General features: G+C 53.2%; 11 protein-coding genes across 11 annotated transcripts; 4 read left to right on the top strand and 7 right to left on the bottom strand.

Moving 5' to 3' along the window:
• Positions 1 to 768: 768 nt before the first annotated feature.
• P153DRAFT_362162 (uncharacterized protein) lies at positions 769 to 1108 on the bottom strand. Its single transcript, XM_033667072.1, has one exon. The coding sequence runs from the start codon at positions 1078 to 1080 to the stop codon at positions 844 to 846; it is 237 nt and encodes a 78-aa protein (XP_033528777.1). The 5' UTR covers positions 1081 to 1108; the 3' UTR covers positions 769 to 843.
• An 871-nt stretch (positions 1109 to 1979) lies between these two features.
• Positions 1980 to 6056, bottom strand: P153DRAFT_896 (uncharacterized protein). Its single transcript, XM_033673476.1, has 6 exons — positions 4859 to 6056; positions 3372 to 4811; positions 3183 to 3317; positions 2891 to 3132; positions 2340 to 2841; positions 1980 to 2289 (listed from the first exon to the last, which is right to left on the bottom strand). Exons 1-6 carry the CDS (start codon positions 5683 to 5685, stop codon positions 2079 to 2081), a joined length of 3357 nt encoding a protein of 1118 aa, XP_033528776.1. The 5' UTR covers positions 5686 to 6056; the 3' UTR covers positions 1980 to 2078.
• Positions 6057 to 8800: 2744 nt separating this feature from the next.
• On the top strand, positions 8801 to 10801 carry P153DRAFT_278523 (cytochrome P450 monooxygenase-like protein; the record flags this gene model as incomplete). Its single annotated transcript, XM_033662957.1, has 3 exons — positions 8801 to 9024; positions 9078 to 9679; positions 9732 to 10801. 3 exons carry the CDS (start codon positions 8801 to 8803, stop codon positions 10799 to 10801), a joined length of 1896 nt encoding a protein of 631 aa, XP_033528775.1.
• Positions 10802 to 11055: 254 nt separating this feature from the next.
• On the top strand, positions 11056 to 11632 carry P153DRAFT_371777 (uncharacterized protein; the record flags this gene model as incomplete). Its single annotated transcript, XM_033669340.1, has 2 exons — positions 11056 to 11157; positions 11213 to 11632. 2 exons carry the CDS (start codon positions 11056 to 11058, stop codon positions 11630 to 11632), a joined length of 522 nt encoding a protein of 173 aa, XP_033528774.1.
• A 378-nt stretch (positions 11633 to 12010) lies between these two features.
• P153DRAFT_362155 (uncharacterized protein) lies at positions 12011 to 12656 on the bottom strand. The gene is made up of 2 exons (XM_033667071.1): positions 12209 to 12656; positions 12011 to 12096 (listed from the first exon to the last, which is right to left on the bottom strand). The coding sequence occupies exons 1-2, from the start codon at positions 12442 to 12444 to the stop codon at positions 12075 to 12077; spliced, it is 258 nt and encodes an 85-aa protein (XP_033528773.1). The 5' UTR covers positions 12445 to 12656; the 3' UTR covers positions 12011 to 12074.
• A 1058-nt stretch (positions 12657 to 13714) lies between these two features.
• P153DRAFT_362153 (LACT-domain-containing protein) lies at positions 13715 to 15834 on the bottom strand. The gene is made up of 3 exons (XM_033667070.1): positions 15421 to 15834; positions 13958 to 15362; positions 13715 to 13867 (listed from the first exon to the last, which is right to left on the bottom strand). The coding sequence occupies exons 1-3, from the start codon at positions 15763 to 15765 to the stop codon at positions 13725 to 13727; spliced, it is 1893 nt and encodes a 630-aa protein (XP_033528772.1). The 5' UTR covers positions 15766 to 15834; the 3' UTR covers positions 13715 to 13724.
• Positions 15835 to 15870: 36 nt separating this feature from the next.
• Positions 15871 to 16986, top strand: P153DRAFT_362152 (acyl-CoA N-acyltransferase). Its single transcript, XM_033667069.1, has 2 exons — positions 15871 to 16192; positions 16239 to 16986. The coding sequence occupies exons 1-2, from the start codon at positions 15998 to 16000 to the stop codon at positions 16632 to 16634; spliced, it is 591 nt and encodes a 196-aa protein (XP_033528771.1). The 5' UTR covers positions 15871 to 15997; the 3' UTR covers positions 16635 to 16986.
• Positions 16987 to 17032: 46 nt separating this feature from the next.
• P153DRAFT_391726 (uncharacterized protein) lies at positions 17033 to 19089 on the bottom strand (the record flags this gene model as incomplete). The annotated part of the gene is made up of 2 exons (XM_033671090.1): positions 18781 to 19089; positions 17033 to 18729 (listed from the first exon to the last, which is right to left on the bottom strand). Exons 1-2 carry the CDS (start codon positions 19082 to 19084, stop codon positions 17033 to 17035), a joined length of 2001 nt encoding a protein of 666 aa, XP_033528770.1. The 5' UTR covers positions 19085 to 19089.
• A 624-nt stretch (positions 19090 to 19713) lies between these two features.
• Positions 19714 to 21465, bottom strand: P153DRAFT_427091 (DnaJ-domain-containing protein). The gene is made up of 3 exons (XM_033672644.1): positions 21225 to 21465; positions 21046 to 21134; positions 19714 to 20993 (listed from the first exon to the last, which is right to left on the bottom strand). The coding sequence occupies exons 1-3, from the start codon at positions 21291 to 21293 to the stop codon at positions 19898 to 19900; spliced, it is 1254 nt and encodes a 417-aa protein (XP_033528769.1). The 5' UTR covers positions 21294 to 21465; the 3' UTR covers positions 19714 to 19897.
• A 130-nt stretch (positions 21466 to 21595) lies between these two features.
• On the top strand, positions 21596 to 22734 carry P153DRAFT_304639 (nucleic acid-binding protein). Its single transcript, XM_033664573.1, has 2 exons — positions 21596 to 21913; positions 21979 to 22734. Exons 1-2 carry the CDS (start codon positions 21767 to 21769, stop codon positions 22492 to 22494), a joined length of 663 nt encoding a protein of 220 aa, XP_033528768.1. The 5' UTR covers positions 21596 to 21766; the 3' UTR covers positions 22495 to 22734.
• On the bottom strand, positions 22415 to 24226 carry P153DRAFT_304638 (cell cycle protein kinase-like protein). Its single transcript, XM_033664572.1, has 2 exons — positions 23968 to 24226; positions 22415 to 23905 (listed from the first exon to the last, which is right to left on the bottom strand). Exons 1-2 carry the CDS (start codon positions 24209 to 24211, stop codon positions 22788 to 22790), a joined length of 1362 nt encoding a protein of 453 aa, XP_033528767.1. The 5' UTR covers positions 24212 to 24226; the 3' UTR covers positions 22415 to 22787.
• Between the last annotated feature and the right edge of the window lie 105 nt (positions 24227 to 24331).

Below are 24331 nucleotides of genomic sequence, written 5' to 3'. Positions count from 1 at the left end.
GCGGAGGAAAAGCCGTTATACATCATTCGCTAGTCCATCTTCGCTCATCCCAACAATTTGGGTCGGCTGGTGCCCAACCACGTGGATCATTGAGGGCTAGGATTAGGACTTAAACCGGCGGACATTAGCAGAACACTAAAACTGCTCTATCTTTGGTCAAGCTTCACACAACTTGAAGTTCAAAGAGGTTGATTGTAGTTGTAGCAACAGCGAGCACTGCCAACGCCTTCCAATTCTTCCTGGCAGGGATTACGAAAACTCTGCAGAGTATTACTCGATTAGGCGCTGGAATATCAAGCTTTGTGCATGTACATCGTTTCCCACGTGCCAAACGTTGTGCCGTCCGTCCAATTGCGAGGCTGGTTTATACCAATATGGTTTTAAGTTATCCAGCCAATCGTGTATTCTCGATCGGCTGTCTCGCCAATCATCAAATCTGCTTTTGTGGAGCTGTATTTCTGTAATAGGCCGATCTATGTTTCAGGTGCACGGTGTGCAAGATCTAGAACCCGAGGTGCACCCAGGGTGGTCAAGCACAGATAAAGAGTTGATCTGATGGGGCCGGAGTTGTACCGGAGCTGACGCGATTTTACGCGGTTACGCAGCGTGTCTCCTCGTGATGCATTGAAGATCATCAACAAGGGCCAGTTGTAGTCCGATCTGCCCCAGCTGATCGACGGCACTTGTGCCTAACGCTCAGAAGACTTCAGCACGCAGTAAACTCTGTATCACGGAGCTGCGACCTCAATTTATTCCGACCCCAGTCATTACGCCTCCGTCTCAGCTTGCTAGAAATTACAATTAGGGCCCCCGCAATCGTACGATGCAGGGCTGTCTTCAGCTTCAATGTCGAACCATTTTGCATGTATCAACGACGTCAACTGGGCATGCATTAGGTAGTACGAGCAGGGGCTGGGGTGAGCCCAGTTCTAGCTGCGGCTGGGCACGCAGTGGCTTACAATCCAGGAACTGACAGCCTTCGAGACCCCGCCGTAGTTGTCGATCTAGTGTGAGGGGTGAGGGCACCATGAGCTCTATCTTGGGTTGGGCCGCGATACGAAGATAATAGCAGGATGACATTTTCTTGGAACAAAAGATACCGTGTCGGGATAAAGACGGTGTGGGCTAGTTGAGGTGGTGTCGGATATTTAGGTTCCTTCACCTAGCTGCGGACTGTGCCGCGGTTATGTGCGGTGAAAAGTTACGCAAATGCCACAGGCTGTGATAGCGTTTTCGTTCAAACCTTCGCGCTCAGGCACGTGGCTGTTGTACGCGCACGAATAGAAGTTGTTGGTACAAGGTGTATGACTGCCAAATCAGATGTACCGGAACGTTACAGTGAAATGCAATCTCAACACAACCTGGGGTGCATGTGCGCGGCAGTTGCTAAGCCAGTCGGACGCGTACTGTTGATCTGATAGCAACACATTGAGTTTGTTATCTACCTTCGTAGGCGTCGTCATCAAGTTTGATAGCTCTGTTTTCATATTCCATTAAGTTACATATATGCGGGAAACATGTGAGATACTCATAATAGCTGAGACATCCACAGCCAACCATCTACCTCGTCCAAGGCATAAGTTTAGCATATACACCGAGAAACGGCCGTTAGCAGAAAAATCGGAAGAGCTAGCCATAACCAAATGGGAATGCGAACGCGACCAAAGTGGAGCTCGAGCCCCGAAACATGGCGTTGTGCAGACAGTGTTAACGGTTGATCTCAATCAGCCGCACCCGCTTTGCAACTATCTAGGGTATAGATTCAATGGCGGAAAAAGGAAAAGTCAAGCCTTGCTGGCGACAAATGCGGAAAAAAGTTCCAGTGCTAGCCGCCCTATGCGAATGTACTTATACCAAGGAAAAACCGCCAACAACGGATAATGTACGCCAAGAGATGCGAGGATGAAAAAGATATACATGGAAGTACACTACGTGCGGATGTGACACTCGGATGCTAACCGCTCCGGATTGCACAGGAAGGATATATGAAAAACAGGTTGCGATGCGCGAATAGCCGTGACGGATGGGCGATGCAAAGATCAGAGGATGCGGTGAGACTTCCAAGCTAAACCAACCTCTTAGTAGAGGTTGTGTTGACGTCGGACGTTGGATAGAATCTCCAAGTCCATCTTTAGGATCGGTGAGTTCGGCTCAACTTCGGAGAGGATATCGATCGTCCGTGCGAGGAGGGCGGTGAGGTTGGCCTTTGTGAGCTGTGCTTGGTTCGGCAGGTACTTGTGAAGATTTGACTTGTAGACGGCAGCGAGAACAAGCATATTTCCGAATTGTCTAGAATTTGTCAATGACTGCATGGTTACCACATCAGTTCCAAGACTTACGCGTGAAGAGTGCCGAAAATATTTGTCACCACAAGTCTGCGTTGGCGCGTACTCTTGAAGCCATGGTACGGGCTTTCGGGGGCGGCGCCGATGCGGTCGAAGGCGATAGTACTCCGGAAAGCACAGTCGATACACTGAGCGGCGACTGCTATGATTTTTCGTTGACTCTCTGTTAACTCCACCAAATGCATGCCCCTGCTGGTAGGGGTAGCAACGGAATCTGGTGCCGGCGAGTTTTGCTGAGAAGACCAGGACATGCTGGCAGGAGGAAGTTCGATAGTGTGGTTTGCAATTCGTAGGTAGGGTCGCAGAATCATGTAGAGTCCTCCATAGTACTTGGCTCGAAGACGCGCGATGTTGAGATCTGTGGCCGGAGGATCGTCGTCTGACCAGGCCAAAGTAGGTGGTAGCACTCGTCGCCAACTCTCCAGAACGTTAACATGGCTCTTTGCGTGTTCGGTGACCTCATTGATGTTGGTGGTGTCGAAGCCCTTGCGGCCGCCTGGATTCAAGTCAGCTGGGAAGTCTTGGAAATACTTCTATGCACTCACCAGCCCCGTACAAAGCGTTATGGGCCTCGTTCAGGATAACACGAAGCCAGATCTGACTTGAGTACATGAGCATTGGATCGTCAGTGCGCCCGCTTTCCCGACGGTCCTCCTCTTGTCTGCCATCCCTAGAGTCACCATTCTCAACAGGGACATTCTCGTAAACGCCTTCCGGATACATGATATCACTCTGATGTCTAGAGATGCCACTAGTTGGAAGAGTACTCATCTCAGCCAGGATATCCCTATCGCGAACAGTCAGTAGGTAACACCACCTGAAAGGAGGGGAACTGACGATTCTAGTTGCAGGCAGGTCCAGTAAACACACATGACCAAGTTCAGTCTATACCGCTCTTTGGGAGACAACGACCGTTTGTTTTGGTCACTGTCTGGGCCAAAATGGAAATCGCGGTGAAGCTTGTGATAGTCGCTGTTCGAAAAATGTCAGTACGCTCTAAGTAGAAGTTGGAAAACACAAGCTTACGCTTTGATGAGAACCAGAGTGATGCGACAGGCATTGTTGATCCAGCTCCAACTCTCCAAAACCCTAGCATACTGGCTCAAATACAGAGCGGCAAGAATCATGGCTTGCGCATGCGCTACCGTGTTGCCTCCTTGTTGGTTGCCGAGAATGTCAGTGGCGTAAGCAAAGTACGCCATACCAGGCAAGGTGTCGATGTTGCGTGGCCGGCTATCATCGGAAATGTCACTTGTGAAACTGGCATTGGAATACTGGGGATCCCGGGTGTATCCCCACGAACCATTGGCAGAAGGTGTCTTGTCGCTTTGAGGTGCAGGTAGCTTCTCATTGTACGCGCAAACCTTTCCAAGCGCAAGAACTAACAAAACGATGGCGTTGCGAAGGGAGCGCTCGATTGCGCCTTTAGCCAGATAAGGCTCATTGAACGCACTAACCGACCGCTTCCTCTTGATGCCTGGATTCAGTTGATGAGTAGCAGGTGAAGAGGTGTTCGCCGCTTTTACATCAGGACTGTACTGCTCGCTGAATTCTCGGATCATCCTTCGTAGTTTGCTAGGATTCAGAAATGGATGCAAGTTATGCATGTTCGTGATATATGAGTCATGCAATTCCCACAGTGTGCGTGAGTGGAAATTGGGTCTTCCATCTGGTCCGAGCCCACCATCGTATCCTGGATGATCGCGAGGTGTATCGCCATTAGCGGTAGCTGGGCTAGAGTGGTCGATAGGCGGGTGGCCCCATAAGCCTTCTCTACCAGGTGCTGGCGAAGGCGCATCGGACTCGTTGCTTTCTGGGCTACCGGGGCCTTGCGCACCATCGTTCAAGTCTTGACCCTCCCCAACACCCCAGACACGGATGAGACCACGATTCTGTTCGAGTTGCATAGGATAATCCGATACCTCATGGCCATTTTCGACCAGGCGATTGAGATAGTCCACATTTCTGTAGAAGGCGTTCATAGATGGCCATTCCTCGAGTAGCTTATGTGCAGGCGTTGTGTGATCACTTTGTAGACCACTTTTCTCTTTCGAAACTCCTTCTGCGACGCGACTACGATCGCTCCTTACGCTATCGGCCGGAGTTGCTGGCTGTTGTGGGGGAGCGAGCATAGTTTCATGCCTACCTGGGGTCGAAACTTGGCCGGCACCAGGCGACATAGTTGAGTACGGGACAACAGGAGATTCCATTTTCATGCTGCTAACTCGAAGATTCTGGCCTCGTCCTTGGATCGGTGTGGGCCAAGTCGATGCGCTGTGATCTTTCAAAGGAGCAGAGAAAGTTGCTTCCGGCGAGGCATGATTTGATGTCAGTTCGAGACCTCGCGCTGGCGGGAGTCTACTCTCGACACTTTGTCTCCACGTGCTAAATTCACCCACAAAATCTTTCAGAACGTCAGTGATAGAGTTGACGCTATCCTGGAGCTGCATCATGCTTCTATCTTGTCTGTGAATTGTTAGTATCAGATCGTTTCTAACAAGGGCGTTACGCACTTTGGTGGCGGGACATCTTTGTATTGACAGTCGAAGTTGTTCTCTCTGCAGAACTGGCAAGGCCTGGCTTCGTCGCATTTTTGTTTGCGTGCACGGCAATGATTACATGCCTGTGTGGCGCGAACCTGTTTGCGCCTCACTTGTTGTGCTGCGCTTGAGTACTGGCTCATGTAAGAACCAGGCGTGTAAGCGCCAACAGGCTGACTGTACGGCGGGCCAGGTGGTGGGTGAAAGGCAGACTCGTTAGAATTTGGCGGACTGATGGTATGGCCGTAGCCATTGGACATGCCGTTGGGTCGATGATCTGGGGTCATCTGCCAAGGGCTTTGATGCCCGCCATTCTCCATACCGTGAGGTGGAAGCTGGGACCTGACGTCGACGCTGATACTGGTAGACCTGGAGCTCTGGGGTTCCGGTGGTGCGGTAGACTGTGGAGTCGGTGGCGCACGGTAGGTGGAGATGCTGTCTTGTGAAACTGTTACCGGAAGCTGGCCGGCGACGCCATGAGGGCGATGGCCAGGCGAGGGAATGTTCCTTGGGTCGGAGAAGAGACGGATGTCAGTGGGCGGCAGCGACGGTGAAGGTAGTGGTCCTGGATATGGTTGGGGCTGAGGAGCGTATGGCTGAGATGGAGGCGGCAGGCTGTGTGGTGGGTAGTAACGGGATGGAGGGGGAGAAGAGGCCTGGACCGGGATGGGGTGTGACGGATGACGAGAAGGTTGTTGGGTGTGAGGCGGCGGAGGGGGTGGTCGGCCGTGGCCGTTATACACTGGGTTGCCCGAGTCCAAACGAGGCCTTTTCTGGGCAGGCGCGTCCGGATCGGCCATGCTCACATGTGGTAGACAGGATTTGCTCAGACCATGCGGCTACTAGGTATGACAAGAGCACTGGAGCTACTACGTACGAGGGTCGCCGTCAAACGGCGATAGCCAGGTCGCGGGGGGCAGCTGGTGCAGAGGGCGGCCTCGGCAGTCGCAAGGACAGAAGGGGTCCAATTCACCAGTGCGTTAGCAGGTGGTTGGCTGGGAGGGATTTGCGGAAGACAGCCCAATCCGCGTCATCGCCTGGGAGGTGAGAGCAGCGTTTGGGAGCGTCGCAGGGCAGAGCTCGGAGGCCAGAGTGGGATGCAGGACGGGAGCTTTGCTCAAGCCGCGCGAGGAAAACCTAGCCTGGAGCACGAAGTCCCTATGGTAGGATTGGAGAGAACTATCCGAAGCAGGCAAGGCCCAGTCAGGGTGAATCGCGGACAGTCTATGCGTTGACGTTTGGTGCTCGTCGGCAAAAAGTGGCGTTGAGACGGGCCGTGCGAACGAAAGCAATCAACACTCCTTGAACGGCGTAGCTGGGCAGGAAGGACTGGGAACGTGCTGAGCGCTAGCAGATCGCAGGTCACGCGAAAAACGAGGGCGCAGGTCCGGCACTGGCTGGTGGGCACTCTGCCTAGACACGAGGGTCGAGGTTGGGGACGGGGCGCACCTTCGAGGGCTAAAACGCGCCGACACAAAGTTTGATAGACAGCAGAGGGGGCTAGGCGGTGCAGCGGACGCTGGTGGAGCAGGACAGTGTGATTCAACGACGTAAGGACGAGTAAGTAAGTGCCGAACACGATTCAGGGCTGCCCAGCTGCCTCTGCAGCTCGCTTGTGCACAGTGGTCGCAAGTCGCAAGCCATCAACCCGAGAGGCTGGACTAGGGCCGGTCGGCGCGCCGTGCAAGATGCCATCTCATCGACGACGAGCAGCCTCTGATCAAACACCTCGATGCCTCCTCCCATCTGCTGGGACGCGTATAAAGGCCCCGTCGAGCGTAGCAAACGTCGTTCCCGCTGCTGACGCGATCGCGTAAAGCTGCACCCCCCCCAGGCCGCCGTCACGCGTTATCGCTGCGTGCCTGGTGAATACTAGAGCCCTGGCTGAGGTAACGTAACGACTGAACACGAATGCGAGCCCCGCGCTGCGCTGCTGTTTCGGTCGCTATGCGCGCTTCTCCGCCACCTCCGTTCATGAGCAGGAACAGGCCATCACTGTCTCGCCAATCTATTTGGGCGGTGGTGTCGGACAATTAGCTCGACACCGGTGCACGGCCAGTCGCTGGACATGATTGATGGGCCGACCCCTGCATTGAGGCATCGCCGTCTTCGAGAAGCTCCCGTGGAACTGATGTGCTTCTGGTGGCTACCGTGGCCGAGCGTTAACGTTCTTTGTCATGAACCTTTCGCCATCATTTCCTCGTTACGAATCGTTTGTCACGATTCAGTACGACACCGCTCTTCACACCCGCCACCCTGCCACATGTCGCCATGTAGGTCCTGCGGCTCTGTAAGAGCATCAGCCCTTCGCAGCCAACGGCTGTCGCCCAAGATCTGCACCCTCGAGTCGCATTCGTATCGCTGCGGCAAGCAGATTATATGCACCCTGTCCGCCCTGTGTAAATGCTTGTGGCACCCATGAGTCTGACTATTATGAACACCCAGGTATGTGACTCCGAACAAATGCCGAACTCAGACATCCACCTAGCGTGCCCCATCTCGAGACCGCCAGAATGGCGTCAACGTCAAACGCAAGTCGTTGGCTGCCATGCTGAACCTTCCTGCGCGTCTTAGGACATGCAAGACAGCCGAACACGGATAACGCATATGCCGTGTCGGAGCGGTCAGCTTCTCTTTCGCCTTCGCCAAAGAGGCAGGCGATCTGTTGATGCTAACCTCGGAACCGGTCACGGAAAGTATAACAACTACCTTGGAAGAGTTTAATGTCCCGGGTCGAATGTCAAACAACGAGCCGATCTCTGCCGGCTTCACTTTTACTGGAAACATGCCAGGGTGCGGTGTGTCTTGAAAATTTCATCATTGTCGTGCAACGCCTCTTGGCGGTTCTCTAAAAGGCGAGGACTCTTTCCTGGCACTGCTGGTAAACCTGATGTCCGCGGACACCCCTGACATGCGGTGCTCAAGGAAACGGTGGCTCGCACGTGGATCATCGGCCACGAGGCTCCGAAGCGTCCAATAAAATGGCCAACACTCGCCCAAAGTAGTGCGCCTCGGTTTGGACGTCCAAGCGTCGATACTGCGCCGACTCACGATTAGATTGTTGAATTGCCATCGAACGGGGTGGAAGTGTCATGGAAGCATCGCCTTGCGACAGGGCAACGCGAGATTGATTCATTAGGTCGACCTTTCTGTCAGAACACCTGAATGCGCGTCAGATTGAAAGTGGTACTGTCTGCATGATTCGCCGAGTTCGTCTCCGCGGCGACCTGACACATGTCCTGGAGTGCGGTAAAGTTGCGGGAGACGGTGAGCATTTTCTCCATCGCGAGTGATTTTCGTCCTGGCTGGCGGCGCTCGAAACGACAAACTTGGAAGCTTGTCTGGTTTTGACATTGGAGGCAGGGATCTCTTCTATCCTTTTCTTGTGTTAGGGATACCCTCTCTTCGCGTGCAAAGATGGCGTATAATGACGATTGCGTGCAGTAGGTAAGTTTTGTAGATTTCGGCGTTGACCGTTGTTGCGGTGAGCAGTTAAATTCATTCATCTGGGAGGGTCGTTGCAGGCAAGACGACCTTGAGTGCACTCAACCGCATTGGGTGAGGTCCATCGATGACTTGCAGTAGCTGACTAAGCTATATATATCGGTCTTACTTGCAGTATTTGCTATTAGGATCTTCGGCTTCTCCAGACTGTCGCAACCTATCATTGCAATAGTCCTGATGTACTTCATATGTCTCGGGTAGGATTTTCAGATCTGCGAGTTGATCAAGATGTGCGATGAGCCGCTTCGATCGCGGACGGTGATGCGCGCTATGTAGACGTCACAACATCGCCTCATGTGGCGTTATTGCCCACGCGTAACATTCTCCAATTCACAACAAACTTCATCCCAGCGCCCTGTTGTCTATTATTGTTTCTCTTGGCTACAGAGTCATTCATACCTGCTAGGCATCATGCCGTCACTCGTTCTAAGCGCGGTTGCAGCCATTGTCCTGTATTTTGCCCTTACCACATATCGTGGCCTCTCACGCAATATCGCATTGGCGAAGAGCTCGGGTCTACCCGTTGTAATAACGCCAGTCCATATTTTCAGTGTGCTCTGGTTGTCAACGCATTACATATTCACGCCGGTGCTGAACCTGTGTTTGCCATCCTTTCTTCGAGGTGTTTGGTTAGAGTATGTTCACGCGATGTTTCCAGCATATCAGTGCTGACCGCCTGTGATCTTAGTCTTTTAGATCCGGAGTGGCCATATAGAATTGGACATTCGCCATATGCAAAACTTGGCTCAGATGTCTTTATCGTTGCTTCCCCATCTGGGCTCATTGCGTTTGTTGCCAATGCCGAAGCAGTGACCCAGATGACCCAGCGCCGTAATGATTTTCCCAAGCCGCTCGAGATGTATGGAGCGCTTGATATCTACGGAAAGAATCTTGTGTCGACTGAAGGTGCAGATTGGCGGGTGCATCGAAAACTCGCTGCACCAAGCTTCGGCGAAAAGAACAATGAGTTGGTTTTCACCGAAACACTGCATCACGCACAATCTCTGCTCGGGCTGTGGGCTGGACCTGATGGACATGGTAACCTGACAGTGGTTGATCCCGCTGCAGGCGCGATGAACTTTGCACTATACGTTATTAGCAGTGCTGGCTTTGATGTACGCGTTGTGTGGCCCCATGAGGAGGAAAAACGTATTCTGGAGGGCAAAAGTCAAGCGAAAGTACTAGGGGGCTCAAGCGTACCGCCAGGCCATACGATGAACTACCGTGAAGCTTTGGGCGAGTTGCTCCATAACATCATGTGGACTCAGGTCATACCACCAAAGTATCTGCGTAAGTCTACTATCTCACTAATTTCCAGCTTGATACTAACTTGTTCAACCAGCATGGTCTCCAGTCAAAGTACATCGCACTGTCGGTGTAGCAGTCAAGGAATGGGGCAAGTATATGGATCAGATGTATGAGGCCAAAAAGGCTCAAGTCATGTCCGGAGAGAACAAAACAGGCATGGACCTCTTTAACGCCATGATTCGCGCCAGCGGTGTTCTGGACGAGAAGAACAGCAGCCTGCAAAAGAGTGATTTGCTGGGAAACGCCTTTGTTATCATGCTGGCAGGACATGAAACAACTGCCAATACGCTTCACTACTCTTTAATCTATCTCGCCATGAACTGGGCCTCACAAAAGCGATTGCAGGACGACATCGATGAGGTAGTACAGGGCAGACCAATCGCACAATTAGACTACGAAGAAGATTTCCCAAAGCTGTTCAGTGGAATGGCAGCAGCAGTCATGAACGAGACTCTCCGTCTCCTACAGCCTATCCTCAACATACCCAAGTCAACCGCCCCAGGTCGATCTCAGCAGTTCACCATGGACGGGCAACAGTACACGATGCCCGGAAGCACGCACATATTCCTCAATGCAGCCATCCACCGAAACCCCCGGTACTGGCCTGCGCCGGCTAACGTATCAGAGGCCGAAGCAGCCCAGGATGTCAGTCGATTCCGCCCCGAGCGCTGGCTCGCGCAGACCAAGACTGCGGATACATTCGAGGACATCAAATACGACGACGAGGAGCTACGAGGGCCGTCGGGCGAGGACACGTCGGCGAAACTCTTCCGACCTGTCAAAGGCTCATACATCCCATTCAGCGACGGGGCTCGGTCTTGCATCGGCCGACGCTTCGCCCAGGTTGAGATCCTTGCCGTTCTGGCCGCTATCTTCTCACAGTATAGCGTCGAGCTTGCTGTTGATGACTACGCGAGCGACGACGTGGTGGAGAAGATGCCCAAGGGCGGTGCGGAAAGGAAAGAGTTGTACATGAAGGCTGTGAACAAGGCAGATGAGGCGATCAACACTAAGATGGCGAGTATCATCACGCTGCAGTTGAGAGGCACGTCGATCCCAATTCGACTAGTGAGGCGAGGTGAAGAACGGTTCACCTTTGAATAGAATCGTTGGTTCGTGTTAGGTGTGCGAGCATAGATTGTTGGAGAGTTCTTGATAATGTTAATGCTGTATTTAGTACATGCTTTATTACACTTCCACATCCCTGCATTACGTCACGTCAAGAAGCTACCCCGCGACGACAGCTCCTTTTGCATAGCTCCTTCGGCCTTGACAACATATTGCTCCATTCACCAACCAGCAGCACTTTCGTCCCATCTAACACTGTGATTCCAACAACCCCCACAAAACCCCCAAACATGTCATCCTCCACATTCCCCCCCGCAGAGCTCCGTGAAATAGTAAAAGAAGTAGCCACCCTTCTAAAAGAACGCTCAGAAACAATCTCAGTCGCAGAAACAGCAAGTCCCACCCCCCCAAACCTACCGACCCCAGACCCACACTCACACCCCCCAGGCAGCAGGCGGACTCATCTCGGCGTCGCTCCTCTCGTTCCCAGGCGCATCGGGCTTCTACTCCGGCGGGCTAACACTCTACACGCTACAATCACGCATTGCGTATGCCGGCTGGACCGAAGACGCCATCAAGGACTACAAAGGCCCGACGCCGGACATTGTGTCCGGGCTGGCGGCGCACACTCGCCAGACGCTCGGCAGCACGTACACCGTCAGCGAGAGTGGCACTGCTGGGCCGACCGGTGGGCAGACGAGGAACCGCACGCCTGGGTATGTGGCGCTGGCGGTTGCGAGTGACAAGGGGGTTGCCACAAGGGAGGTGGAGACGGGGAGTGTGGATCGCGAGGCCAATATGGTGCGGTTTGCTGTTGAGGGGCTGCGGTTGGTGCGCGATGTTATCAAGGGCGAGGAGAAACTGTGAGGCGTGGACCGGTGGGATGGGATGGGTGGAGGTTGTGTCGTGTCGTGTCGCGTCGCTTGTGGAGAGAAAGACGTTGGTTTGTGTTTGGTCGTCGGTTAACAGCCGAGATATATTGATATCGCCATGCAGAGCTACCGTACACGTTGCTGTGAAGGATGCGATGCGATTCGATGCGCTGCGATGTGCGTCGCGTCTAATCCTCTCCTTCAATCACGCAACATTCGTATTGTTCCTTCCAGACCACTCGCCTCAAATCACCAACCCAACCAAGCGATCATACGACCAGAAAAAAGTCAAACCCTTACCTTTGCAGGATTCGCCGCGTGACAAAATCTCCTCGGTACCACAATACCCCCATTCCTCCATGAATCTCTCACACGAAGACATACATGCCTGTCTGCATGCTCACGCGATGCAATACGATGCGATAACGACACGATAGCTATTCCCAGTCTTGGTCTTGGGTGGGTAAGAACTTGGTCTACGTGGACCAGCGCCACAGATCGACGTACATGCAAGCAAGCAAGCAAGCAAGCATGTACGACCGTTGAATCCTCCGAATAACGTACATACCAGTACATGACAGGCTCGGCATGGCATTGCCTGGCGCTGTGAATAGATGGGTGGAGGGATGAACGGACGAATGGATAAGTGGTGTCGGGCGGCGCTTGTTCTCGGCGGTATGGCAAGTCATGTCCTGGGCGACGAGTCGGGGGTGGGGCTTTATGTGAAATGCGCGGCGGCGAGGGTGTTGGGCGAGAGAGGGAGATATGGGTCTTAGTAAGATGGGCTGAAGGGGCATTCCAAATCATTGCTGTGATTGATAAGGTGGTGTTGTGCTGGGTTCTGGGTTCTTGGGTGAATGCGGAGGGGTTGCACGGGGTGTGTGTGCATGTCTGGACGGAAGAGTGATCCGAGTATGAATATGTACAGGCAAGCCTTGTGTTGTTGCTTGTTATGGGTTTAATTCATCCTCAGCGTATTCCTCTAGGTCATAGAAGGAAATAGACACAACACAGTAGAAAGTCCAATACTCTAACGTAATATAAGAGACATAAAACACAAACCGCCTTGTACACAGTAATCATCGGTAAGAGTACGCGGTAGTATCGTGACTTGTATATCCTATATATCTTTCCATCTTTTCGCCTCCATCATCCCCCGTCAAACTACAACAAAACAAAACTTGATAAAACCCTCCCACACTCTCAAAGCAACACAGAAGCTCTAGTCATATAAGATAAAATGCTCAAATGATGTATCTGCAAGTTACCTAGAAATCTACATATAAGCAAGACAAACGCAGATATGGAAACTGCTACAGGAAACCAACATGCCTACTTGTTCAAACCACGTAGAACCCTCTATTCGAATCCAAACCTGCATAAACACTTCATGTCCGTCCTGTCAATCAGTATCTCTCCTCTACTCTCCTCTACTCTCCTCTACTCTCCTTTCCTCCCCTTTCGCATCTAAATCCGCAACAAAAATAACTACATCTCGCTGTATAAATCCTCTCCTGTATGCTACAGGATGTGTAAATCTACATATACACGCAACACATACAGGAATGTGGAGATACAATAAGGTAGTTTATACCAATCAAATTGGACTAAATGACATCAAATTACTACGCAATGTGAGGAAGGCATGAAGTGGAATATAGAATACTCTTCACATCAACCCATCCCGTTAGCATAACAGTGTAGTAAGGTGGGAATATAGTGTTGGTACGACGAGACTAATATAACAGAATAAGTTTGTTAATAAGTCAGCGCAAGGGAAAGTGTCTAGGAGTGAGTATATCCCAACATAGACTAGAGATGAAAACAGATAGTAGCTCGAACCCGTATCAGTCTCGAATACACGTAACTCATGGGTTAACATGGAATTCATAAAGATCACATCCCACCCAATACCGCCATCCATCTATGTTCCAGCAACGAGATAAAGAGATCTATAAGAACCACATTAGGTCAATCTATACACCCAAAAAAGACCCACTTCCCTGCTACTTCCTCTCATCCCCCCTTTCCCCCATGTCCGCACACCCCGCTCGTCAGCTCGCCAGCTCGCCAACCCACCCACGCACTCACTCCTCATAAATCCTAACCTTATCCGCATACTCCCTAATATTCGAAACAACCGTCTCCTCAATAAGCTCGCCCCTCCCGCCAGCAACCTGCAAAATAAGATCGTTAAGTGACGAGCGGCCCAGGATATCCACATGATCAGCTTGCATACAATTAGCCCACATCCCATCCCATGCCAAAAATAAAGGAGAGACAGAAAAGTAAGTAGGTATAAAGAAAAGGAACGACATACCAGTATTCGGCCCCCCACGAGGACTAAACCGATCCGGCTCATGCAGCATTTCAAAAGTCTTAACCTGCACGCCCGCGGGATTATACCTCTTAATCTTCCACCCACGATTACACATATACCCACTGGACAGCAGATTAACCGTCCCATCGCCCTCACCCATCACAACGCCATGATCAACGCCATTCGCCATATACGCCGTATCGAGCGTGACATTCAGCCCACTGAGCGGATCCTCATCAGACCGATAATAATACGCGCGTTCCGTATCTTTACCCACGCCGTAGAAGCAGTAGATTTTAAAGTTGGGGGCGAGCGGCAGCCGGGACTCGAGGGGATTCATCCACGTAGCGGGGATTCGCTGGTTGCGCTCTACGTCTTTTGCCGTGTGGGCGACGCCGTACGAGTACGAGGATGTGATCATGTCTTTGAACCATTGCTCGCTGTTCTGGAAGAGGAAGGGGAGGCTGGATTCGACGGTGAGGTTTCGCTGGGTGAGGGACGAGTTTGCGTCGCGGAAGCGGATGAAGCTGCCGTAGGAGACGTTTTGGTTGGGTTTGTCGTCGGGCGCCCATGTTGCGTCGCCCCAGACGGCGTTGCCGCCGATGGGCAGCATGGAGGAGAGGCCCGGCATGGCGCGGAAGATCTCCGCGCGCTCGTAGCGGGAGAGGAAGCGCTCGAGGCCGTAGACTGCGAAGGCGTTGAGCTGGGCGGTGTCTTTCATCTCGCCGGAGAGTACGGCGGGCATGTCTTTCAGCGCGCCCAGCATGCACCCGCTGATGTTGATCCACGAGTCGACGTGCTTGTCTACCCAACCGGTGCCGCCGTTACCGTAGCCTTTAGCCTCGACCCAGTGGAAGAAGTAGTAGAGGACCTGCGAGCCCATGGAGTGCGAGAGGAGGACGACTTTCTTGTTGGACACGTGGACTGCGACTTCGATGTGTGCCTTGAGGCGGGTGAAGTACTGGTCGCGGATCTCGTAGTTCATGTATGTCATGCGCCAGTCGTACGCCGCGGTGAAGGAATTCCCCGGATCGTATCCAATGGTGGCCAGGTTCTCGAGGATCTTGTTCCATATCCAATAACCCGTGATAAAAAAGTCTGCGGCATCGAAGCCCTGGGCTGCTCTGAGTTTCACCCCAGGTGGGTCCAGTCCTGTAGCCTTGTCCAGCATGATGTGCTTCTTCCAGCCGGCCTTGTCCAGCACGAGGGCGCGCATCATGGTCCACGAGCCCCAAAGCCTCTTGCGGAAGTACTGCCTCGACCCTTCCTCGGTGCTCCAGGACTCGAGACCCGTAGAGATGACGCCGGGAATCATGATGACGGGGTGATGGGCCTTGATGCCTTGTTTACGAGCATGCAATCCAACCATGAAGGAGTCGTAGTTAACTGCCTCACGTTCTTGCTTCTACTGAGCCGTGCAAATCAGCACTCCGCAACCGCCCTCATATCACAGAGATACCTACCTGCAGCTTCTGCGCATCCCGTATAAACGCCGTAGGAAGCGCCTCCCACACGCTCTCCAGATTGACGTCCTGCAGGGCCTTCAAGTCGATCATCTCATTGCTGCCCACGAAGAAGGCGGCAACGCACAGCCCGAACAGCCCGCCCAGCCCAAAGATCCATGCCGTCTTCCTCTTCCCGCGCTTGTCCTTTGATTTCTTCTTCAGCGCCTGTAGCCGCTCCGCCGTGACGAGGCGCAAGTCTGCCGGCTCATCTGACGTAGGCGTGGGCGCAGGCGACGATTCGCGCGACACTTCGACCGACGAGTCGTCCTCTGCGGCGCCAAAGCGGCGTCTCAAGAAGGACATTTCAGAAATCTGTCAATGAGGGGATGTGTGTACTGGATCAGTTACCACAGCCGCAAAAAAAGCCCGCAGCCATCCGACCTCAAAAACATGTAACCAGCATGTGATGACGATCTCGGACTAGGATCCGCCGCAACGCGTCACGTCACCCCGCTACGCTGCGTTTTATTTCCGAACCGCTCGGAACAACGCGACGCTGCATGCAACAACCCACCTCAGCACTCCACTCACCACCATGTCTGACGAGCAACAACCCCCTACAACCACGGTCACGGACCCCCAACAACCACACTACATCCAATACGACGCCTCACAAGAAGAGCAATACCTGCCCGCCATCCGCCAACTAATCTCAAAAGACCTCTCGGAACCATACAGCATCTACGTGTACAGATATTTCCTCTACCAATGGGGTGATTTATGCTACATGGTGTGTCTATCCCTCCACTACCCATCTCACCTACTGAGCTATCCAGGCCCTCTCACCTCCCTCCACAACCCCACCCTCCCTCCTCGGCGTAATAGTCTCAAAGCTCGAACCCCACCGCTCAGGCACAAACCGCGGCTACATCGCCATGCTAGCCGTGCAGTCCTCGCACCGCGGGCAAGGCATCGCAACACAGCTCGTGCGCCTCGCCATCGACGCGATGAAAGCGCGCGACGCGGACGAGATCGTGCTGGAGACTGAGGTCAGCAATACGGCGAGTTTGAAGCTGTATGAGAGGTTGGGGTTTATACGGAGTAAGCGGCTGCATCGGTATTATTTGAATGGGAATACGGCGTTTAGGTTGATTCTGTATTTGAAGGAGGGGGCTGCGTTGAAGAGGCCTGAGTATGGTGGGGACATGGGACATGAGGGGGTTGTGGCTTGAGAGGTGGGAGTGGGATGAGTGGTTGGATGGTGGATCCTCGCCATCACTGCTTGTAGGCAATAATAAGGTAATAAAGCCCTGCGGCCCCGTTAGGCATTGGACTTCGCCTTATGAGATCGTGAGCATACACACAGTGATCTCGAATGTAGCCAGCTAGAAGACGAGCACGTAAAGCGAGTATCCATTTTCTACGTAGAGCGTAAGGCCGCAAGTGAGCAGAAAGCAGACATCTGCAGTCTCGACTATGGTACAGACGGCAAGTCGAACTATAGCCCACTGGCAATCGTGCACCAGACCAACAAAACATCTAGCTGGTGCCGATATAGCAAACCCATCCTTGCTGAAGAATTGCTCAACATCGATAATCCCACAGTCAAGAATATCGTCCAACCGTTGGCCTACTGAGCACCCAATACCCAAAACCCTCTGTCCTTACAGCCAATCTTGTTCCTTTGTTTTTCGTGTAGCGGTAGGAAGATAACTATCCGAGCACCGAAGAAGTCCTGGAGCATGGCGCATGGTCTGGGCTGTTGGTCTTCAGATGAACATACCGAACAGGCCCTACGTGGTTGAGGTTGATCTGAAGGTCTATGACCGTCGATCAGGTAACTGAGGATACATATGTTCTTGTTCGGGGGCATCGAGTTCCACAAGTGAACGTTCGAGTTGCTGATGAATTTTGACAATTCATTGGCAAGAAAGTCTGCTACGTGAGAAGGAATGTTGCCAGCTTTTAGCCCTTTACAGATACCTTGCTTTGGATCGGGCGCCCCATGAAAGAACGCAATAGGATAGCGCTTGAGCCCCATAGCAGCCTGGACGGACAACTGGCACTTTGAGAGCGCCATAATCTGTGGCTTCTGATCGTCATCCTCTAACTCGCCCTCCTCCAACTTGACGTTAGTCTCCTCTGTCGAAGTGGTCTGAATAGGCTCGGTCGTTATTGTATGCACTCGAGGTACATGCTCGACAATCCAACCACCCGGTTTGATATCAGATGCAACACCAACCTTTTGGGACATCAACACTGGCAGTGACATTGAAATAGGCCAAGCCATAGGTAACAATTGGAACGCCAGCTTGTCTACACGAGCGTGTGTCTCTGGAGTGTTACCAGGGATTCGACTGTGCTGCTTCAGAAGAGAGTCGAAGTTGTTGGTGTTGGGCTGAGCTTGTCCTGCCAATGATCCGTGAACCATAGCCGAAGCTCGCTCAACATTGAGACGTGGCCGCTTTGCTACGTTTCCTGATGCTTCTCCTGGCTCTTTGCGCTTTGCATTCAGGCGTCCGTAATTCAAATCGGCCCGCCATGGAAGGCCGAGAGGAGCTCTCAGCGGCACACTGTTTGCGCCTGTCTTTCTCTCAGGTTGGAATACAGGAGGAGGTGATGTATTGTGCAAGTCGCGCCCGAAACCGCTATCGAAGGAGGCACCAGACAACAGTCTTGCTCGTTCGGGGTTCATGGTTATAGACACAGATGATGCGTTGCTTCTCGTAGACTGCGAACTGGCGAGCATGGAAGCTTTCCGAGACTGGTTCATATCCCGGCCGACGGTCAAGCTTGGATACGCGAGGCCTTGTTGTTTAGAGTGAGAATCGGCAGGCTCCTTCTGGATCGTGGCGAATGCTTGCTGAAGTTTCTCGTACTTTTGAGCCTTGGTTCTGACCTCCGCCAGTTCGCACATCAACGAGGTGTGTTGTTGGGACTCGTGCCTAGACGTCTCGGCCATGTCTTCCACTTTCTTTCGAAGTGTGTGCGTCTCTGATAATGACTCTACCAACTTTTGTAAACCGCCTGCTTGTTCAATCAGCGAGTTTACAAGGTTCGCCTGCGACACTAGAGCCTGCAATCCACCAGCCTCTCGTATGGTGGGCCTGAGAATGTCTGCCTCGAGAGCTTTCGCTCGCAGACCCTCACGGCCAGCTTCAGATTGTAACTGATCGATACTGACGGTCTGTCCTTCATGGGAAGGAAAGCCTCGAATGATATCATCGTATGCAGAAGCTGTCTTCCGGAGCTCAAGGTGTCGGCTCCATAGCTTCCCGTAGCGGTCTTCGAGGGTGGCATACTCGTAAGTTGACAACTGCAGGTCGTCTGAGCACAGGTCAGCTAGGATATAGAGAGGTGGGTTGAGGATGTGTTTACGGCATAGTGAGGTGACTTCAGCTAGGAGCTCAGTGTTGCTATTTCCTCCCAAGACACCCGAGGAGTGCTCAGTGAGAGGCAGGGGAGAGTCGATGAAGGGGGACGGAGAGTCGATGAAGGGAGAAAGAGAATCAACAAAAGGTGGTAGCGAAGAACACCGCTTGAGCCGAGGTGATGAATCGTGCTTGACGTGGACCTTCACCTCGACCTGCTCGAGGACAGAGAGCTCTGGTTGCGTAGGCCCCGAGGTAGACTGCAACTTGATAGACTCTGCTTCCATCGTTGTCGAAGGCAAGGGAGGCATCTCCCTGTTCACTGCTCTCGTAGTCGGTGTCATGCTGGACGTCGAGTCTATAGCGTGGTGTTGAGGTGAGAGAACGTGAGAGCGTCGCGGGGTGAGATAGGCGTGTTTGTCTGTTTGTTTACCTCCCGTGACGTCGAAATTCCGGTCTGGCAGTCGCGACATGGAAGATAAGAACTCTCACGTCGTCGATAAGCAGTCTTTTAAGGAACTCCTTCTGCAGCCCAGATGGACACTGTTATGCTGCTGCAATATTCTGAAGAGGTGCATGTCACTGTCGAGAGCTCATGCGCGCACGTCTTTGGAGAACGTTACACTCTTGCTCCCATCCTATGAACTGGGTTAGTTTGTTCAGTGTCTCTCTTCTACTTCTCGAGGGTGTTACTTGACAAGGCCTGTGATGTATACGCAGAGCTTGGAATCCCAAACTCGTGCACTGCTCCCACGCTCTGGAGTGCGATCAACAATACAAGCCACTGTCCACAGAAGAAAGATATTGAACACGACACACCACCCGTAGCAAGCCTAAGTCTCGACAAAGTGAAGATACGCCAGTAGAGAAAGAGTGTCGAGAGCCCACCCAAAGCGGCAGTGAAGACGTACACAAGAAAAGACCAGAAGGTGATAGAAAAAGCCATATCTCTATACAATATCGTCTATACGCAACGACCAGATCAGACCAGACCACGCAACCAATGCATACACACCAACTCCTCGACTCCATCCAGCCAAACTACCCACGGGTATCACGACCCCCAACATACTCCCAAACCACCACTCTGCAAGATTCATATTTCACATAGCCGCCCCCAGAACCTACAACTCGCTATGCTCCTCCGCATTCGGCATCTTGATAGGCTCCGTCGGTCTCCCCCAAGCGTCATCAAGTTTAACCCCACTCTTCTTCCTGTACTTGTCCCACACGCCCCAGAACTCCTTCTCCATGCCCTTCTGCATCTGATCGGGCAGCACAACGATGTACTCGACATGCAGGCTGCCCCACTGCAGACCCTCGTTATTCTCGAGTTCCTGGTGCCACACGGGCATGCCCTCGTCCTTGATGATTTCGACAGTGTTGGGTTGAACGACTTGGCCGCGCTTACGCGAGAGTTGCACGATGTGGCCGTCGAGGTGGGTGATGTTGCGTGTCCAGTCGCCCATCCAGGCTTCGCGTAGGGAAAGCACTTCGCGCCAGTAGAGGTCCCTGCCGCGACGGCGGAAGAATGTGCCGTCTGTGCGTTCGAAGTCTTGGGCGCCGAGTGCGGCGTCGCCTTCGACGAGGTGGACAACCAGGTCGCCGGCGACGTAGTCGGGGCTCTCGTCGGCTTCGTTCTCGTAGGTGATGCGCACGCCCTTGGGCATTCCCTTTTCGATCTCGAGTTCGTGGGTTTCGGCTTCGCGGACCACTCTGCTGCCGCTGCAGACCTTGCATGGGTGTTTGATCGTCTTTCCCTTTCCGCCACATTTGTCGCAGTGTACTTGCACCTGCTGGAACAGTCCTGGTGCCAGTTGTTGCCTCTGTATCCGTACTCCGCGCCCGCCGCAGGTGTTACATTGCTCTACATGTCCGTCTGCCGAACCTGAGCCCTCGCAAGCAGAACAAATCGCCTGCTTCTCTATCGAGAACTCCGTCTTCCGCCCGTTGTAGAAATCGCGAAGAGGAAGCGCAATGCGGACTTCCATGTTTGGCCCCCTTCGTTCCCCGCCATGGTGTCCAAAGTGTCCTGAGCCGCCAAAGAAGCGCGAGAAGAGGTCGAAGGGGTCGTTGTTCTGGCGTGGGCCTTTGCCTTGCTTGTGTTGCTCGATGCCCTCGTGACCGTATTGGTCGTAGATTTTGCGTGTCGCCTCGTCGCTGAGCACTTCGTAGGCCTCTGCTACCTGGACGAATTTCTCTCCTGCTGTTTCATCTCCACTGAATTGTGTTAGCCGTGTTTGCGACCGAAAACAGTGGTTCTTGAGCATACGGATTCTTGTCTGGGTGGTATTTTTTGCTGAGATTTCGGTATGCCTTCTTGATCTCGCGCTCAGAGGAATCTTTCTTCAGTCCCAGTAACTGTATGGCACTACGTCAGTGATCTTTTTCTTTGCGAATGACTGAATCAATGTATAGAGTTTGGAGGCGGAGTGTCCAAGTTTCACGCACCTTATAGTAGTCCTCTGCGCCCAGCACCAGCAGTGCCAGGACAAAAAACAACGCTATCCTCAAAAGCATCTTGCTCGTTCAATCTCACCCGGAGGTTGAAAGAAAGCGGACGCAGCGCAAAAGATCAGTCGAAGAAAAGCCTTGCGCAAGAAGTCTACATAAAGGTAGTCGCGACTCCCGAGCGAAATTCCCGGTGAAAGGAGGGAAATGTGAGAAGCGCAGCTTCAAGTGTGGAATTTGGAGGAGCAGGTCAAGTCAACGTAGCTTCGGGACACGATAGCAACTCGAGACGCGGAACGCTGCAACCAATCGGAGTAAAGCTTGGCCGAGCATCTGAAAATCCGCAAGGAACATCGTCAACGACAGCCGATGCCGTGTATCGCAGCAGCACCATTGAATTGACCCTTCACGCCTGTATCCCTCCAACCGAATCGCATCCACAGAGATAAAATCCAGTCGACCGCCGCAAACCCCGCCGTAACGCGCCCCGGGCGCCCACAACCCTCAACGAACCCCCCAAACCACAACCACACATACCCAAGATGGCGTCCGCAGCGCGAGCCGCCACGCCCATCGTGCAAAGCTTCATATCCAGCCAGCGCATCGGCGTCGTAGTCTCCGCCGGGAAAATGTCGCGGGCGGTAAAAGTCCGCGTAGCAGAGCAAGAATGGAACAAGCAGTTTAGAAAAGTACGACTTCCCCGCACACACCCAACATATATACATCCGCACATATATCTAACCCACCCCCGCAGCACTTCCCCGCCCCAAAAACCTACCTCGTCCGCGACCCCAACAACTCCCTCGTCGAAGGCGACGTCGTCCGCATCACATCCGGACACCGCACGTCCCCCGCCGTGCGCCACGTCGTGACCTCGATCGTCGCGCCGTTCGGCGAGCCGGTCGAGAACCGCCCGCCCGTGCTCTCGCAGGCGCAGCTCGACGAGCAGCGCGTCAAGGACCGTTTGTTGAAGGACGTGCGGGCCGCCGCGCGGGGCCGCGAGACAAGTGTGCACCGCCTGGCGCTGGCGCGGAAACAGGGGCTGCAGATCCCGTCGCTGGAGGAGGCCGAGCGGAGTATGCGCGCGTTCGAGGAGGAGGAGCGCGTGAGAAGGGAGAGTGAGGGCAAGGGCGCGAAGCGGGAGAAGCATAGGGGGCAGAGTGGGCAGATGTTGACGGCGAAGCAGAGGAGGGCTAGGGAGGGCGTGAAGACGAAGAATGAGAAGAAAGCGGAAGAGAAGGTTAAAGATGCGCGAAAACAGACGATATAAGATTTGGATGGTGGTGTAGGATATTCCCGTGTTGTGTGGGAGAAATGGAGGGAATGAGGATGCTGTATGATTAGCCCGACATTTATCACGTCCCGAGGCCATGTCTTGTGTAGAATTGTTGAAGTTCTAAGGGTAACCATGCGTACGATAGCGTACGGGTTGGAAGGGTATCGCAATAACTCATCAAACCGCCATTCCTAGATAAGAACATGACCAAAAAAACTCCAATTACTATGCATGCGCCTCCCATGCTGATAAACGTGCCTCATTAACGCATAACAATTGTTTTACTCTTACGCCTCAACCAGACCATTCATATCCTCGACCTCCTCGCCCTCCATGCATGCCTTTGCGATGAATGGATGCCGAAGGGCCTCGTCGGCTGTGATACGCTTGGCTGGGTTGCATTCCAATAGACGATGCAAGAACTGCACTGCCTCCTTCTCTTCGTCTTCCAGCTCTTTCTTCGGTTGCGTCTTGTCTCCTGTCCGTCCCGTGCACCAAAGGATGATCTTTTCCAGTGTATGTCCGCCTTCGCTGTAGCTAGGTATGTTGGTCTCGAAGACCTGGCCGTGTAGGAGAGACGTCTCCCGCATCTTCTTGCGGCCGAAAATGGTCGTGATCTCCAGCAGTGCGTCGACGTCGTCCGCGCTGTGGAAGAACGGAAAGCGGTGCGAAAGCATCGTCAGCAAGATGACGCCGACACTCCACATGTCGAGTGAGCAGGTCTGCTGTGTGCATTTGAGCAGCACCTCGGGCGCTCGGAATCCACGCGTGCCGGCTCGATTCGCCCGACGGCTGTTCCGTGTGTCGTTCTTGGGGTAGCTGGAGGCATTGTGGCCGGCCGATTGAGTCTGTGCATAGACACTATGAGCAAGCTTGTAGCGACGGTCCTCCTCTGGCAGATGGCAAGCACATTGGTGCCAGTCGGTACCCTCCCGCTCAGCAAGACCAAAGTCGACAAGGACGCCGCGCAACTGGGAGGGATTGTAGAGAAAGTTGGTTGGCTTGACGTCGCGATGGATGATCTTCTTCGCATGCACTGATCGCAGTGCAGTAAACAGGCTGCGGAAGTAGAGGCGCATCTCGGGAATCTTCATGTCGCGGTAGTAGTCACGGAAATCGTGGTGTTGGAAGTAAGGTAACACAGCGACGACCTGGTCCAGATGGCGGAAGGCGGTGATCAGCGGACATACCGAGTCCGAGTCTCTCAGGTCGTGGAGTAGTTCGAGCTCGTTGAAGATGCGTATGGGACTGCTTGTGACATAGATCTTCTTGATAGCAACATAATGGGGCCGCCTGGCGGGTCGTTTCGTCGCCCATTTGGGGTCGTCATGCTCGTCCATGTCCCAGGTGTTGCCATATTTATCGTATTCCAGGTCCTCTGCTTTGTACACCGTCGAAAAAGTGCCTAAGAGAACGCGTGAGTCTAGTCTACCCCTGCATGCAACATGCTAATAATTTCAAACATACCCTCACCGATGCGGTTGATCAGTCGAAACCGCTTGTTTATGCCGACAAACGTCTCTTCAAAGCGCGCCATGTCGTCTGCGACGGATTCCTCGACGTCCTCGTCGCTGTCGTCCATTATGGGGCCGCTTTCCTCGAGCGGATCCATGCTCTCGTCCAGTGTCTCCTCAGCGTCCTCCTCCTTGGCGTCCTCGTGGACTTCGAAGTCTTCTACATGGCGCTGCAGCGATACGCGTGGTCTCGCCATTGTCGAGATATTTTGTTGTGGAAGAACGTTTGTTCGAGCGTTTCGTTCCGATGTACGCGGAATGTTGTATAGCGCTATTCCCAGAGGGGCTAAATGTCAACACTAAACACCGAACGCGCC

Source organism: Dothidotthia symphoricarpi, assembly GCF_010015815.1.
Source record: "Dothidotthia symphoricarpi CBS 119687 unplaced genomic scaffold P153scaffold_1, whole genome shotgun sequence".
In the NCBI taxonomy this organism is placed as follows: Eukaryota; Fungi; Ascomycota; class Dothideomycetes; order Pleosporales; family Dothidotthiaceae; genus Dothidotthia; species Dothidotthia symphoricarpi.
Note: the sequence above shows the minus strand (reverse complement) of the source record. Positions and strands in the feature narration are given on the sequence as shown.

What these genes read in the sequence shown, in the direction of transcription:
- P153DRAFT_362162 (XM_033667072.1), bottom strand. Translation starts at nt 1,080, where the DNA reads ATGTCATCCTGCTATTATCTTCGTATCGCGGCCCAACCCAAGATAGAG.
- P153DRAFT_362152 (XM_033667069.1), top strand. Translation starts at nt 15,998, where the DNA reads ATGTCTGACGAGCAACAACCCCCTACAACCACGGTCACGGACCCCCAA. An exon ending in GGGGTGATTTATGCTACATG is followed by an intron (nt 16,193 to 16,238) that starts GTGTGTCTATCC and finishes TGAGCTATCCAG; the next exon opens with GCCCTCTCACCTCCCTCCAC.
- P153DRAFT_304639 (XM_033664573.1), top strand. Translation starts at nt 21,767, where the DNA reads ATGGCGTCCGCAGCGCGAGCCGCCACGCCCATCGTGCAAAGCTTCATA. An exon ending in GGAACAAGCAGTTTAGAAAA is followed by an intron (nt 21,914 to 21,978) that starts GTACGACTTCCC and finishes CCACCCCCGCAG; the next exon opens with CACTTCCCCGCCCCAAAAAC.
- P153DRAFT_304638 (XM_033664572.1), bottom strand. Translation starts at nt 24,211, where the DNA reads ATGGCGAGACCACGCGTATCGCTGCAGCGCCATGTAGAAGACTTCGAA. An exon ending in GATCAACCGCATCGGTGAGG is followed by an intron (nt 23,906 to 23,967) that starts GTATGTTTGAAA and finishes GCGTTCTCTTAG; the next exon opens with GCACTTTTTCGACGGTGTAC.
- P153DRAFT_896 (XM_033673476.1), bottom strand. Translation starts at nt 5,685, where the DNA reads ATGGCCGATCCGGACGCGCCTGCCCAGAAAAGGCCTCGTTTGGACTCG. An exon ending in AAAGATGTCCCGCCACCAAA is followed by an intron (nt 4,812 to 4,858) that starts GTGCGTAACGCC and finishes AACAATTCACAG; the next exon opens with ACAAGATAGAAGCATGATGC. An exon ending in ATTTTCGGCACTCTTCACGC is followed by an intron (nt 2,290 to 2,339) that starts GTAAGTCTTGGA and finishes GACAAATTCTAG; the next exon opens with ACAATTCGGAAATATGCTTG.
- P153DRAFT_362153 (XM_033667070.1), bottom strand. Translation starts at nt 15,765, where the DNA reads ATGTCCTTCTTGAGACGCCGCTTTGGCGCCGCAGAGGACGACTCGTCG. An exon ending in GGGATGCGCAGAAGCTGCAG is followed by an intron (nt 15,363 to 15,420) that starts GTAGGTATCTCT and finishes ACGGCTCAGTAG; the next exon opens with AAGCAAGAACGTGAGGCAGT. An exon ending in TCGTGGGGGGCCGAATACTG is followed by an intron (nt 13,868 to 13,957) that starts GTATGTCGTTCC and finishes ATTGTATGCAAG; the next exon opens with CTGATCATGTGGATATCCTG.
- P153DRAFT_427091 (XM_033672644.1), bottom strand. Translation starts at nt 21,293, where the DNA reads ATGCTTTTGAGGATAGCGTTGTTTTTTGTCCTGGCACTGCTGGTGCTG. An exon ending in GCGCAGAGGACTACTATAAG is followed by an intron (nt 21,135 to 21,224) that starts GTGCGTGAAACT and finishes AGTGCCATACAG; the next exon opens with TTACTGGGACTGAAGAAAGA. An exon ending in TACCACCCAGACAAGAATCC is followed by an intron (nt 20,994 to 21,045) that starts GTATGCTCAAGA and finishes AACACAATTCAG; the next exon opens with TGGAGATGAAACAGCAGGAG.
- P153DRAFT_362155 (XM_033667071.1), bottom strand. Translation starts at nt 12,444, where the DNA reads ATGATTTGGAATGCCCCTTCAGCCCATCTTACTAAGACCCATATCTCC. An exon ending in CATGCCGAGCCTGTCATGTA is followed by an intron (nt 12,097 to 12,208) that starts CTGGTATGTACG and finishes GTTCTTACCCAC; the next exon opens with CCAAGACCAAGACTGGGAAT.